Here is a 14,913-nt window from a genome sequence, read left to right as displayed (position 1 = left end):
AACAGTACTTTCAAAAACACTGCCCAATATGTACAGAGAAAAGAGTATCCATGAGACAATACTTAAATGCAGATTTTCAGGGAAGTAAGAAGTCTGATAAGCATATGATGCAAGCCTTCACCCCTACAATTATTCAAATCATTATTCAGCAATGCTTTTGCTAGAACACCAATACAATTCTCATGGATATTCCTGTTTTATTAGTTACATACAGCCAGAAATAAGACAACTTCATGTTCTTTTGACATTGGAATATTTTCTCCATCTTTCTGAGATTTATCAAAAATATAATTTTATAACTATTAGTTTATTTTCCTTGCCTAGCAGGCCACCACTTTCAACTCTCCCAATTCTTCAGGAGACAGTTAGGAAGAATAAAAAGCTAAAGCAGGCCTTCAAGCTGAAAGCTGATCAGCTGATAAGGAGAAAGAGCAAGTGTTTCAAGGCAGAGACATCATCTTCAGCTTTCTTTGCATTTGGACCTAAGTAGACAGTACTGTCCTCACACATCCTAAGGTTCAGGGACTTAAACAGTAAGCATAATACATGCACATTGAAATTGAAGACACCAAAAATTCTTGTCCTTAAAAAAAGCATTCTGCAGAAACTCTGCAAGGTTAGCTTCTTGGTTTCCTTGAATCCTCTCCCTTTCTCCTGTGTCTTTTTACTCTTCCCTAGAGAGGAGATAATTTAATCCCAAGTGAGAAACTATATCCTTCAATACTTTTTAGTTAGTTTAGAAGCATTAATGTTAAAAATCACTATTCCAAAGCTAGAGAAAGCTGATCACCACTATAGTCTTGACCTCTCCTATGCTTGAGCTAGTTTACATTGAAGAAGAACCATATATTTTCAAGGCAGCATACTGATTATTTTCATCTTTAAACTTTAGCAGCTTTGCTGATCGTACCATAGTGACATGGACACAAAAATATCTGCAACTTAGATTATTTCAAATTCATTTCTGGAAAAAAAAAAAAAGATAGTGCTAAAGCACCGCAACATACCTGGAATCATTTTTTATATAGAGAGAGACAGAAATGTATCATAAACTCTTCAAAACCAATTTTAAACATGTGGAAATGAAACACCTCAGTGTGCTCTTAAGTATAACACCAGATTGTGATAAAATAGGAGTGTGAGATCAGATAAATAAATAAGCCTAATGAAAGAAAACAAAAGCAGAAGATGCAAACACCAAATCAACAGCAAAGCTACTGAAAAAATGGCAGAACTAGAGATAATTTAAGACTGTTGGTTTACTAAAGATAGGAGAATTAGGATTACTTGATGCTGGCTAAGTCTTCCATCCCCGATCTGGGCAGCAAATTTACAGGGGGGAGCTCAGTCAACTGCACTATCACCCTGCAAGGTACTGCCTCGTAGTCTAGGCTCACTTATACCAAAGGATCCTTAGATATATCTGTTGAAGGAGATCAGTGGAAGAATGTACCCATAATTTCTAACCTGTGACACTCTCTTGGGACAGATTCAAAAAGAAAGATGCTTGGATAAACTGATGAGATTTTAGTTGAAAATTGGCACTGCATGGATATGATTTTCTTTCCATCTCTGTAAGTCGCTATGATATAATATTATGAATATGGCAAGCTCCTGCTGTGATAAATTTATGACTTAACAACAACCACTGCAGGAGAAATGGAAAATATAAGCAAAAAGCTTTCTTCATAGAATCCTTTCTGCCCCCATAATGGCAAACAGTGATTTTTTTCTGCTCTGGCAGAAAAGGTGAATGAGTTAAAGAGAGAGGCAGCTGGCAGGGTTTAGGCCCAGGTGGTCACAGTGCCTTGTTTGCTCATTCCGGGGCAGAGTTAGCTAAGGTGAAGGACTCCTAATGAATCTCTTGGGTCCCTTTGTTTGTAATGCTACTCAGCCTTATTCTCTTTCTAAAAGAACTTCTATAAACACATTTTTTTTTCTTGGTTTTATGGCTGCCCTCATAGCTCCAGCATTCTGCAAGGGTTTCGCTACGACAGTATTCAATAGCCGTAGCGGATCTCAGAAGATCTGTGGCATGTCCCTGTTCGGAGGGAAGACAATGGGCAAGCAACACTAGCAAAAGCTGAACTGGGATTCTGTTAAAAAGATGACTACACTGTACTGTCTCATAGGTCAAGTGGGGCAAAGAAGGGGAGAGAAAATATTTTAATGTGTTTATATTATTGTGTGTATAATGTTCTCATGTTTTACAGTGATTTAATCAAAAGAATGTGTTTATTCACAATAAAAATCACAAGCAGTGGTTTATACTGCAGGCTTGACTGGTATAGCTTACACCTACCTTTCCCATAACCCTTGCACTAAAATCTTCTGTGACACTACTTTCGGGGTTCTTCATAGCTTCACTTATGACACATATCCAGAGGCAAATCTCCCCAAGGAAGAAACAGAACTAAGAAGTAAACTGTAAATTTTCCGTTAGTACCTCCAAGAATGACATGCACTCAGGGTTTTCAGGGCACCCTATTTCTGCACTGAACCCAGTATGTTTTTATGTGCATCTATGCAGAAACTTAGGAGACCTGAAAGATTCTATCTGGAAAAAATACCTTATTCTATTCCCAAGGACAACAGATTGTACAATGGGTTTATCCCAGGCAACTTCAAGTGATTTCAGATGATAACCATGATGCACGAGGATAATTCAGGAACCCAAATCTATTTATCTTCTCCTCACATCAAAGCTGATAAACTTTTAAACAGAAATAGATTCAATAGTTTAAAATGTCAGATGACCAACTCCCTTTCCCTCTCTCTCTCTCACTCTCTTTTTTTTCTTAATTAAATGCTGACGGAATAAAAGTACAGAAAGAAGAGGAAATTACTGATTTCCTAAACCAGGTCTCTCCCAGTTATTTTACCAGTCCACTTGGTTTAGTTCTTACCATTAGATATGCTTGTTCAGCCAAAAGGAAAGCTGACATTGTATAAAAATCTACCATGTAAGTAAAATAGTTAAGGTTTTAGAGCTATTGCCTAATGACCTTTTTAGATTTTTGACAATATATAAGGAAGTTCTGTCTTATCACCACTGAGTCATCAATTAAAAAAAAATCCTCAGTTCCCCAAGATTAGAACAAGTTGAAACAGGGCTATCATACATCCTGCATATGTCAGAGTCTGGAATATGAACTTGCAGTAAGAGAGAAGTGGGGGGGGAGGGGGAGGAATCATGGAGAGTCATTGCATTTATGCACAGACCAGAGGCAGATCTTTCCTGAATTTCCTATTACACACTGAGAGGGATACAGCTTTTGCCAGGCCTAAAAAGGACTAGAACAGACTCCGAGAAATCACCTAATCTCCTCTCTCTCTCTTCTTCTTCTTCCCGAGGCAGGATGAAATAGCAGTACTGCACAGAAAGTCTTCTATTAGGCAGCCTCCACAGCCTCCCCAAGGAATGTATTCCAGTGCTTCAGGCTCTCTTCACATTAGAAAGATTTTCCTAATACCTAACCCAGATTTTCCCTGTTGCAATTCAAGTGCTTTACTCTCTGCCTTATCTGCAGCAAACTCTGAAAAAAAGCTTCATCCCTCTGTGGATCAACCTCTAACATAGTTGGAGACTGCTACTGTGCATCTCCTCAGTTTCATCTTCTCCAGACGAAAACTACCTGAATTTTTCTCACTCTTCCTAACAGGCCACATTTTGTAGACCTGCATTCTCCCCTGTTTTGTTTTTGATTCCCTTCACTTAGCTCTCACCTTTCTTGAAATAAGCAACCCAGACGTATTTCATCCCAAATCTAAAGCCTCCTCCAATGCTTAAAAAGTATTCCCCATGGTTCTGTATGCATGCACACTCACCCACCCAAATATTTTGAACAAGAAGGGAAATGGGTATGCCATGCTGTCCTTTAATTACCATGTCTAGACAGCTATAGCTACACATTATATGTAATTAATTCCACCATTTGTTCCACTTTTTGTTATTTCTATAATTCTTTTCTTTTTGTTGCATTTGTATGATATTACAGCTATTTCCTTCGTTAAAAAAGCTTAATCTCTGATATTCTGTCACTCTAAGCGCTCAGTTCTATTGCCTCTATGGAAGCCAACAGGACTATTCCGTGGTAACAGAAAAGTGGCCTCCACAACTTCTTTCTTGTTGCCATTCTTATCATCACCATTGCTATTACACACACACACACACACACACACACACATCTATATATACCTATTTCTGTCTCTGGCCATGTCATTCTATCTTTATGCCAACATTTCCTCCTTGTTTCTTGTTCATGTGCTCCTACCACAATCTTCTCCCTCCAGTCTGAACAGAGCTCTTACACTTCTTGGTTCTATTGCCCTCTTGTTTCTTTTCCCTCTTTTTAAGCCTTACTCGCTTCTTGAGCATCCTTGACAGACAGGGAAAGAAATCATCCAGAAGACTGGGTTCTGAGACTTCTAAGGTAAGAAAAAAGATATGTGAAAGAAAGGCCTCTGGAAAAGCCTTTTGTCTTCCCAATTACCATGGGGATACAATCTCTTCCTTGCTCCCTGTCACAGCAAAGGCAAGATCTTCTCCCGATTTCCTCATTAAAAAAAAAAAAAAAAAATCTAACATATAGCAAAATTTTTGGTCTTCTCTAGGAGAGATGAGTAGCCTACTGTTCAGTTCTGTTAATATCAGCTTAAGATAGAGATGCAGGTACACAATTTATTTGTTTAAAGTAATTTGCTATAGTGAAAACTGCCTCATTCAGCTAGGCTTTCTTCATTAACATTGGCACATTCTGACAGACCCTGTGCAGTCTACAAAAAGGCTTGTTCTGTTTTCTTTGACAAGGATAGCCATCGCTTAAGTATCTCATTAAAGAAGCAGCTGCCCATATAGGCCCAAGTGCAAAGATAGTTTTGAAATAAATTTATAGTCATGTTCATATGCCCCCCAGAAGCCTTCTGCTGATAAAACATTCTTTCTCAAACACAACCTTTCTAGTGCAAGTCAGATGAATTCACAGCAATCACAATCAACTTTGCTCTGTGCAAGTGCGTAACACATGAATCACACACAGACTGGAAATCTGGGATCTCTGTCAGCAGGTTTTATGAATTAACTTTTTTCTTCCTGTCTATTTTACCACCATGATGATTCTCTGTATGCCATCCTCAGGCAGAGAACATCCTATCTTGGACTACAGCCATTTTTCATGTTTAAAACAATGTGAAAAAATCTAGCCAATAGTTGGTAGTAAGCAGTATATCATTTCCCTTTACAAAGCTTGGGGTGCTCCAGAAAAGATGACTGCCCAAAATAAATTAACAGAGTCTGCACTGTAGTTTGAGATGCCTGACAGAATGGGCTCAATTCTGTTTGATTAAATTTTTTGGTGAGGATTTTTTTAACCTGTTTTGTGTTGATATATTTTAAGGTTATTACATGCAGCCTAGATCCACAAAGTGATATTACACTAAGAAGCCTAGCATTTCAGAGCTAAAATTTTAGCCTTAAATTATGCCTCTAATCAGCACTAGGCCTTCTTGTGCAAGAGATGAGAAAAGTTAATTGCATGGAGCAAGCAACCACCAAGCCAGCATGGTGCTGAACACAAACATGCCCAACCCAGTAAACAGGAAATGCAGAGAACACAGGACTGTGTTTAATTCAAATCCTTTTAGGGCTTAGACACTTTCCTTTGAGAAACTGGGGGACTCCATTACAGCTGGGGTTCCAACCCTAACATGACTACGCTATAGTGTTCCTTAGGGAGCTGAATCCAGCAGGAGAGTTTCAACAAGGCTTAGCTGACTGAATGCCTGAGGAGAGGCAGAGAGAGGAATGCGTTAGCTGCAGATTCTGAGGTGAATTAAGCAAGAGATTAGCACCCAGATGGCCTGTCTTCTTCAGATTGAAACACTTGTCCAGAAATGGAACTACGAGGTCCTCAAGAGCCTTGCAATTAGAAGTTCATATCTATGCTTACGGTTAGGAACTGGAGACATTTCCAGCAGTAAGCAATGCAGCATGGCATTCAGGTATGCAGGCCTTGTTTATCTCCCACTCAAGATATCAACTTCCTTTGGGACCTAAAGCATGTCTGGACCCTAAAGGCTTTCATCTGAGGGGCAAGGGAGCAAAAGCCGTAAAGCCAAATCTAGGAACAGACAATCCTCTTTAGATCTAGGACAGAAATCCAGTCTACCTGGTGCTCATCTCAGCTGTAACATGGCAGCAATGACTTCACAGCCCACCACAAATTTCCACTGACGGCTGGCACTATCACAGGAACTACATGCTCAGATAACAAATTCAGCATCTTTCCACACAACCTGATAGTGACACAGGAGCTCAGGTGGGCAGCAGTTGTATCACTGACACTTACCAGTATTTCCTGCCAGATGCAACAACTACAGTCCACTTTATCAAAAGGACTCTTCTAAGGAGCTCTGGATTAGGCTTTTATACACCAGGAGTAAGATTCATTCCCAATTAATTTCAGTCATCTGAAATTACATACTTTGCCTAAGGTTATTGTCTAGGCTCCTTCCACTATCAAGACAGCAGACTTCACCCTGCCCTAAGATAGTATACTAAGTCTTAAGTTGAGAAAGTGTATTTTCTTTAGAAAAGAAATTCTTGAAATAGACGTATAATTTTTTCCCCCAGATACATGACTCCCTTAAACAAGAAACCAAATCTTAGGTGCTACACTCTGAAATGGTTATCATTTCCAGGAAGAATAAGGAATAAAAGTTTAAAAAAATATTAGCTTACAGAATACATTCATCTAATATTAAATTTCCCGAAATGAAGCAACTGAAAAGCACTAAGGAAGTCAACAAACCATAAACAGTGACATAAGGTATAGAACGTCATGGAACTAAGTTATAAATATGCATAGCCCTCTTCACACGCTGCATCACCATTAAAAATCACCCCTCTCAGCAGTGCATGAAGCCAAGGTCTCTTTTCCTTTACTTTTCTAAGGGGAAAAAAAATGTCCACAGAAATAAGGACGTCATTGGTTCTGAAATCTCTGTTTCACGGTACGAAAGGACCTACTTCTTGCGGTGCTTTTTTGTCAGCATTTGTTCTTTGCTTCTGGCGTGGGCGACAGCCCTGACATCCCGGGAGAGCAAGCGCAGGGCTCCTGTGAGCAAAACCAGACTTAGCCACTTGCAACAGGCAGAACTGCTCCTTGGTATCCAAGACCTGGATGACAACAACTATGATGTTAGCCTTGCTAAGGGACTTTTTTCTGTGGGCTCAATCTGTCCATGCATCTAGCTGAATCACTATTTTTCAAACATGTCATAGAGGTTTTCCCTGCACAGAATTTTCTGGAAAGTCTCTTCTCTTTTCTCTTCTTGAGAAATCTTTGGTTTTGGAGCCAATTCTCTTTCATCACAGCAGTTGAGATGCATTTGTCTCATTCTGTGCTTTCCCCTAGCTATAACACGTTCTGGGCTGTTTTTAGCTCCATTTGCCAGATTACCAATCTGTTTTTCCAACACTTTTCCCCACACTGCTGTTTATCAGTCTTGGCCTCCATCTTTTAAAATGTGGATAGCTGATCATCCATTAGTAGGTGAACGTAACATTTAAACTTATGCCTATGAAGCACCAGCAGCCCTTGCCTGTCATAAAGGCATTCAATTATTGGTGAGCTCAGGGTCATAAGGTCTTTTTGGAGTCCAAACAGACAAGTACAGTCAGGGGGAGGGAGAGGAGGAGAGGAGATTTACTGGCTCATCCTCAATCATGAACCCTGTATGGACACACACAATTGTGAAGAAAGCTTGGAAACAGTATTGTTAAAATTCCTGCAGCTCTAGTATATTGAGGGAAGTAATCTGCATTTATACGCAACTGTTCTGTCTCTGAAGATTTCAAAGAGCTCCACAGTCTTTTATAATTGCTAAATAAACTATGTTAATTTGTTAAAGATAATTTTTTTCAGAATTTGTCACCCTACTTTTTAAAGCAAAAGCAAAGCAAATGGGCTGCTTGATTCTACAGCACTAACTGCATTAACGTCCACCCAGTTAAACAATTTATACTTGAAGTTCAGCCTCTTTGTTTCCACTGGAATCAAATACAAGCTCTAAATGACTTTTATGGATTGTCGTGGCTTTCAAAAGCAGTGTGGGAACTGCACCTAAATGAGGGGGGAAAAGGATTCTTTACTAAAACTGTTCAAGTTTTGTCATCAAAACCACAGTTGCTCCTGATGCTGGCTCCACCAAAATCTTTTTTAACATTTTAGAATGTGCTGTAAAAGCTTCCCTTCCTCCTCTTGCCTCAAGAAAAGCTTTACATTTTGAGAAGAAAAAAAAGAAAACTTGATGTTTAACAGTAAACCATTCCTTTTTTGTATTTGATCATGTACAACCTCAGGAGCAAGACATGAATGTCAGTTCCCATGAGCGACTGAAGTGAATTTGATTCTACAGTCTCTTTGGACAGACGTACTGTGATTTTTCAGTTACCGGGATACTCTTCTTTGGGATACTTCTCTTCTGCCTCCTGTTACTCTAACTGTCCATTCTCTTTTTACCCACCTCATGCTGTTGGCTATGCCTTGTTTAATCAGAGCACAGCCTTAACAACATCCATCATTTACCTCTAAATTTCCTAAAAGTGCTATTTAGAAAAGACAGCAGAGTTCAGCTCTAATAAACACACACACGCTTTGGCAGGAGTTTCATCAAAGCAGCACCATAAAACACTCTGATTAAGACAAGCCTGTGAGAGAATTATTTTGCTGTTTATGCAAAGTTGTTCCACAAAGAAATATCAAGAAGGTAGCAAAGAATATCTCTGCTACCTTTGATCCGGTGAGATTTTTCCCTGAAGTCAACATACATGGAATGAGTAACACAGAATTGTGGTAGAACATCAAATGACAGATGCATTTACATGGCATGTGTGTCGTATCTTTGAATGCATTTTTTCACCAGTAGAACATTTATGTATTTTACAGCTGTTTTCCCATGCTTATTGATGGAGAAATAGTGTTATTATGATGTAAGTGTCACGTAGTGAAGTCAGAATGGTGCAGTTTTGCAAAAATAGTGTAAACTGGAATTTTAAAGCAACACCTGTTTCTACTAAAATCAATCCATGAAGTCATCAGTGAAACAGTATGTGTAAATTCTGTATGATCTTAAACAAGAGTTTCTCTAAGTTACCAGTGTACTATGTTTCCAACAGTAGGAAAACCATTATTACGTCAAAATCCTAACAAAGTATTCTGCACATAAGAGTTCTATGTTTTGGCACATTTTCTTCCACATCAATCGTATTTCATCTATATAAAAATATATAAAATGATGATGTAAAACATGAGGCAATTTAATGTGTTAGTAATTAAGAACAGTTGTTACGCGATTTGCATATGATTGTTTCTGCTTCATCTTTATGTGAAGAACTAAATTCTGCCCTCAGAATCATGAGCAGATTTTAAAACACTAACACCCATAACATGCATACTTGTCCAACTCCAAGCCACAACATACACACAATTAAGTCAATGTAGCATACTGTAATCCTGTATTTATTAACCATTATGTGACTTGTACTACTTACATTCAAGAAAAGTTTTATTTTCTACCTATCTAAAATTCTTCTTTATTTTTTTAGTACAAACAAGACTGACTCCTTACTGTATTTTATAAAGGATTTTTGGCAAGACCAAAAAACCTCCATCTACCTTTAAAAAAAAAAAAAAAAAGCTATGCTATCCATGCTATTTAATTGTATAAATTTAACGTGCACTTCAATTGCAAAATTTGCATACATCCCTTATTCTTTCTGAATGCACAGAACAGATTAGGCTTGTTTACCGTCTTTTTATATATGTATGTGTATATATATATTTATGCTTGAGATAGCTTTGTTGTATAAACACATGCTTTATTTACTTCACACAAGGCAGCTGCAGCTGTGAGTAAAGTAGTCTTTGCATTACCTCTTGAGTTTTGCATTTGGTGTGACTTCTGATTGACTCAGGTGCTAATTAACATATTTTCACAACATGCCTGTAAGATAGGTAAGTGGCAATATCATCATTTTACAGGTGGGGATTTTGTGGCCCAGTCAGGGTATGCTAAAGTGTTCTATACATGCAGGCAACACAAACTCCAACAACACTGGGCAAGTGATTTAGAAGATCCACTTTTTTCAGTTGGAAGGGCAAAACACAGAATGACTCTAAAAACTAGATCTCAATTGTCACAAGCTGCAAAATGAGGCATATATTTAAATGACTTATCTGAAGAACAGACATCAATTTTAGGAATGTAAAAGAAGGCATTACTATGTTTTTCAATCCTGCTAAAAGTTCATACTTTCAGGTGTTAGGTGGTGTCAACAACTGGCCACAGGCAAAGAAAGAAATGGATTCTGTATCTACCAAGTGCATCACTGAAATATGCTGTTTGGAAGCGATCTTTTCAGGTCTCCAGGCTACTTGGATCAGGACTATCACCACACTAGATCAGGTCAGCATGGCTGTGTCTAGTAGAGCCCTGAAATCCTCCAAGGATGGAGGTTCCACAGCTTCAGGGGGTGACCTGCTCCAGCGCTGCAGCATGCTCCTGCTGAAACACTTTCCCCACTAATGTCCAGTCCAAACCTCCCAAGCTGCAACTTGTGGCCACTGCCCCCAGCCATGTCATCTGCTGCGACTAAGATTATAGCTCTGTCATCTTTGCAACAAGCCGTCAAGTAGGGGTAGGCTGCCATTACATCCCCCCTTCGCCTTCTCTTGACCAGAACAAACAAACCCAGCTCCCTCCGCTTCTCATCACGTTTATGCCCTTGGCTCCAAACCAGCAGCCCTCCACTAGACCCCCTCCTCTTGTTTCTCCACTTCCCTCTTGAACTAAGAGGCCCAAAACATGATGCGGTATTCCAGGCGCAGCCTTCCCAGTGCAATGCAGAGGAGGAGAGTAACTCCCCTTGATCTGCCATGCTCCTCCTAACATAGCCTGGGAGAGGCAGTTTGTCTTGTCCATAGCAGGAATACATTGCTGGCTCAAGACCATCCTGGTGTCTTTTTCAGCAGGTCGCTGCTCTGCTTGTCACTTCCCAGCCTGTACCAACCTGTTTTAATTATCTGTCCCTCAGGTGTTTTAAGAACCATAGGCTTTCCAGTAAAGGTAGAATGTTTTACTAACCAACCACTCACTCAGGGGCTTATGGGGGTTTTACAACAAATACTCTTCAGCTTCAGCTCCTACCTCCTCTTCTGACAGCTGTCTCTCTCTCAGAGTACTGTAATTAACAGAGAACTTCCAATAAGCAAAGCAGGAGAAGGAGTTAGAGTAGTGGCTCCTTTGCCTTATAGCTGCACGGAGTTATTTCCTTATGCTACGACGGAAGAAAAACCTCATGCAACCCTTTTCTTTAGTGGCAGTTTGGTAGCTAGTCTACAGTCGTTCTATACTGAAGGAACATCATCTACACTTGCAATACTGATCACTGAGATAAACTGACACAGTCAAACGGCCTAAGGAGAAGGGCAGAAGTTAAGATTTTTCTGTCAAATTCTGACCAGCAACAGTCACTGCAAGTATGGGGAAACTGCTAAGAATCAGAAGAGAAGCACACAATCCAATTCTGGTGGCCACTGATATCTTATTTAGAGGAAAATTACAGCTGGCTGGAAGAAAAAGAATGGTATCTGCTTTGCAAAAACAACTACTGGTAGATGACAAAGCGATTACACACCTTTTTGAACCTTCCGAGAAAGGGATGTAGTGTTTTGCAAGCAGTACACTTTACTTGCTCTGAATTAGCACTGAGAAAGTTAACCTAAAGGCCTCAGGCTGCCCACTGTTCTTCCCATTAGGGCTGAGATTGTAATTAACAGTCAATGTATTTACAGTTGTGGAAAAGAAAGCAGGGGTTACATTTAAATATAAGTGGACAAATCATAAGGACGTGCAACACAGAAATGCAAAGATACTTACACAAGGAAATCTTATTTGCAGATTTAGGAGAGCTTCTTCCTAAACCCTCAGCAAACATATTTCTCTGTGCTATAGCAGAGGAAGTCTGTCAGGAGACTGTTAAGTACCTTAGTTCCCCATGTTAATCGGTCCATTATTTAACTGCAGGAACTTTTCTCCAAATCAAGCCAGCAGACGCTCTGTAATACCTAACCCATAATTCATCAAGCTCTTCATCTCTTAAGCCAAAACTTGTCCTTGAGCTCCCCACACAATGGGGCATGAGCCAAGGCCACAAGCTGGGCACCTACACAATCATTTTTTTATAAAAATGAAGTAGAAACTCTCATGCAGCCTCCATACTGTGCAGAAGTTCATAAACACATAATAAATTAAATACAGAGAAAAACAGTCACCAATGAGAGCACAATTCTGGACTCCAGCTTTCCAAGAAGTGTATCCATCATACTGAAGTAAAGTGAGCTGTCATCTTAAGCTGACTATACTCTCAGTTATGCCTACTCTAGCAAGTGTTCACAAAGCACCTTTTATCTGAAAGAAAAACTATCATCTAGAAATAGCAAATGAGATTCCAACAGTGAATCAGGTTCAATTTTTTTCTTCATGAAGGAAATGTGTTTTACCTCTCAACAGGAGGCGGAATGTTTGAGCATTTGCTAATCTGAGAATTATCTTGTTTTTAACTATTTTGATTTTTATCTGTGTTGATGTGCTACTGGAATTCGGATGAACATACAAAATTTTTAAGATATTAAAGAGAGGGAGCTTGGGGGGATAGAGGTGGAGGAAGGTATGTTTTTTACAGTTATACTCACATTGAAAAGGTGATACAAGTTGATCCTGGCCCAGTCTCAGTGGTAACGAGCCCTCAGTGGATTGTTCTCCTGAGATCACTTTTTTTACTGGATAATGTTTGGGTTTGATCATGTATTCCTGTGTTTGGCCATGACGAAGATTCATCATCAGTGTCTGAGATGAAAGGGGTATCATCCTGTTTTAGGAAAAAACAGAAAAGAAAGAATGATGTAAGAATTAATAAATTAGACTGGAAAACAATTGGTAAAAAAAAATAAGGACATATTCACCTGTACTCCTAGACCTCAGAATAGTTTGTAAAACTTACTAACTTCAAGCTAAGCACCGGATTTTTTCATACATTTGGCATTCTCATTGTCGTGTCATCTCAAGGGGCATCTGAGAAAGCTAGAAAGACTATGGGGATTATATCACTTTATTTCTGACTGAAGTATATTTATCAGAGACAGTTCTGAAAACAGGGAGGGATAGGGAAAAAATCTCCTCAAAATTATGAGTTGGAGCTCAACCGTGTTAGCACACAGAGCTTTCCAGTCTTGTCAGAGAAGCAGGAGTGTGCCTAAACCTCTCCGTTTCCTACAACTGACATTTTATACCAGGTATGGAAAATAGAACCTATGCCCAGCTGACTTTCCCTCTGTTTCCAGAACCCCATTCCTTCCCAACCATATTCCTCTGACTATAGTGCAGAACACTGCTACTCTTTCCCTTTTTCAGTGCTTTTTTCCCCTCTCTCATCAGAATATCTGTCTCCATTTCTCAGCTGTGTGTTACATGTTGTCCACTTTTTCTTTGCTTGCACTACTGAAGATCTCTGACAAACGTCCACAACCACACAGCTTCCTTTCGCAGCAAAACTGTTTCCTCCTCCTGTCAAACAACATTATTTCTTCAAGCTCACTGACTCTCTCACCCTCAGTCCCAGCTCCTTATTTGCACTGTTAGATTACTCCCTATAACCTCAGCTTCTCACTGTGCAAGACCATGCCAGCTTTCAAAGGAAACCTCCCCCCGCTTCCCGCCCAAAGCATCGTTGTACACCCTGCTTTGCATACATACCATTAGCAGTAGGACCAATTCTTTACTGACAGTCAAATTGGCCTTCCCCACAGCTGAGGGACACACTGACACACCCCACAGCACTACCCGACAATAAACAGGAGAGAAAAATCATGTACCTGCTAGCTACATGAATTGAAAATGCAAGTTATTTGGGGGCCCTGGGCTGCAGCACCCACTGCCTAGCTGTAATTGCAAGTCTTCAAGAAATTACAGCTAGTATGGACCACACTATAAGGATGTGTTCCTCAAGAAAACAGTACCAATTACTCATCTAATGGTAGTAGCTGCTGGGACTACATTGTCCTTTGCCCAAAGAAGGCATAAAGAGTGGGGTGCTGTGAGCCTCCCCCACTTTCTTCTCAGCTGAGGATCTGTAACAAGTTAGGTCTGTTAAAGTAGAAATAAGGGTAGATCATGGTATTTGCAACAGACATCCTCAAAGAGCCACAGATCTGTAGGATAGATAACTGTTCTCTGAGTATACGTGGTGAGTCCTATATAGTAGGTGACCGCCTACCAGCACTTCCCCAGAGCGGTGGGCCTGAAGAATTTCAGTTGAGCTGAGTAGAACAATTATTTTAGTATTGTCCTCCTCCATTTGGAGTCTGGCCCAGCCCCTATCTCGAAAGCAAAGCCTGATTCTTTAGTCCAGCTATCTGAGAATACTCAGTAACTGCTGCAGCCAGGGGATTTGTGGTTAGAGCAGACAATAGTGTTCTGTCCTAAACAGACTCTCTTGTTAACTTGGGTCTATTTGAGAAATATCATTGCATTCATGAGTACAGAAATTCTACGACCCTTACACAACAGAAAAATAACTCCTCAGACTATTTCCCAAGCCAAAATTTTCTAAAGTAGTGCTTACATAGCCTCATCGTATTTGGTTAAAGTTATTTCCCCCAGATTAAGAGAGGATACTATACTTCCAGTGTTGTTTTTAGGTTTCCTACACACCAGATCAAAGCCTCACCTCATATTACCTGCAATTGCAATCTATATCCTAACCAGCCTCAATGCAAATAACTACTGTGCCTCAAGGTCTGCCTGCCAACATTTTGGCAAAAAATCGTTGTGCTGACTTTTAATTAACATAAC

At 39.7% G+C, this 14,913-nt stretch overlaps 1 protein-coding gene across 4 annotated transcripts in view; it reads right to left on the bottom strand.

Annotated features, from left to right (window-relative positions):
* Nucleotides 1–14,913, bottom strand: part of LTBP1 (latent transforming growth factor beta binding protein 1) — a 209,614-nt gene that overhangs the window by 138,556 nt on the left and 56,145 nt on the right. For all 4 annotated transcript variants that reach the window (XM_064509469.1, XM_064509470.1, XM_064509472.1 and 1 more), the window contains exon 4: nucleotides 12,756–12,931. In XM_064509469.1, the coding sequence (XP_064365539.1) occupies nucleotides 12,756–12,931 (176 nt within the window). The remainder of the gene's footprint in view (nucleotides 1–12,755; nucleotides 12,932–14,913) is intronic.

The sequence above is a fragment of the Dromaius novaehollandiae genome, chromosome 3 (genome assembly GCF_036370855.1).
Source record: "Dromaius novaehollandiae isolate bDroNov1 chromosome 3, bDroNov1.hap1, whole genome shotgun sequence".
NCBI classification, from domain to species: Eukaryota; Metazoa; Chordata; class Aves; order Casuariiformes; family Dromaiidae; genus Dromaius; species Dromaius novaehollandiae.
Note: the sequence above shows the minus strand (reverse complement) of the source record. Positions and strands in the feature narration are given on the sequence as shown.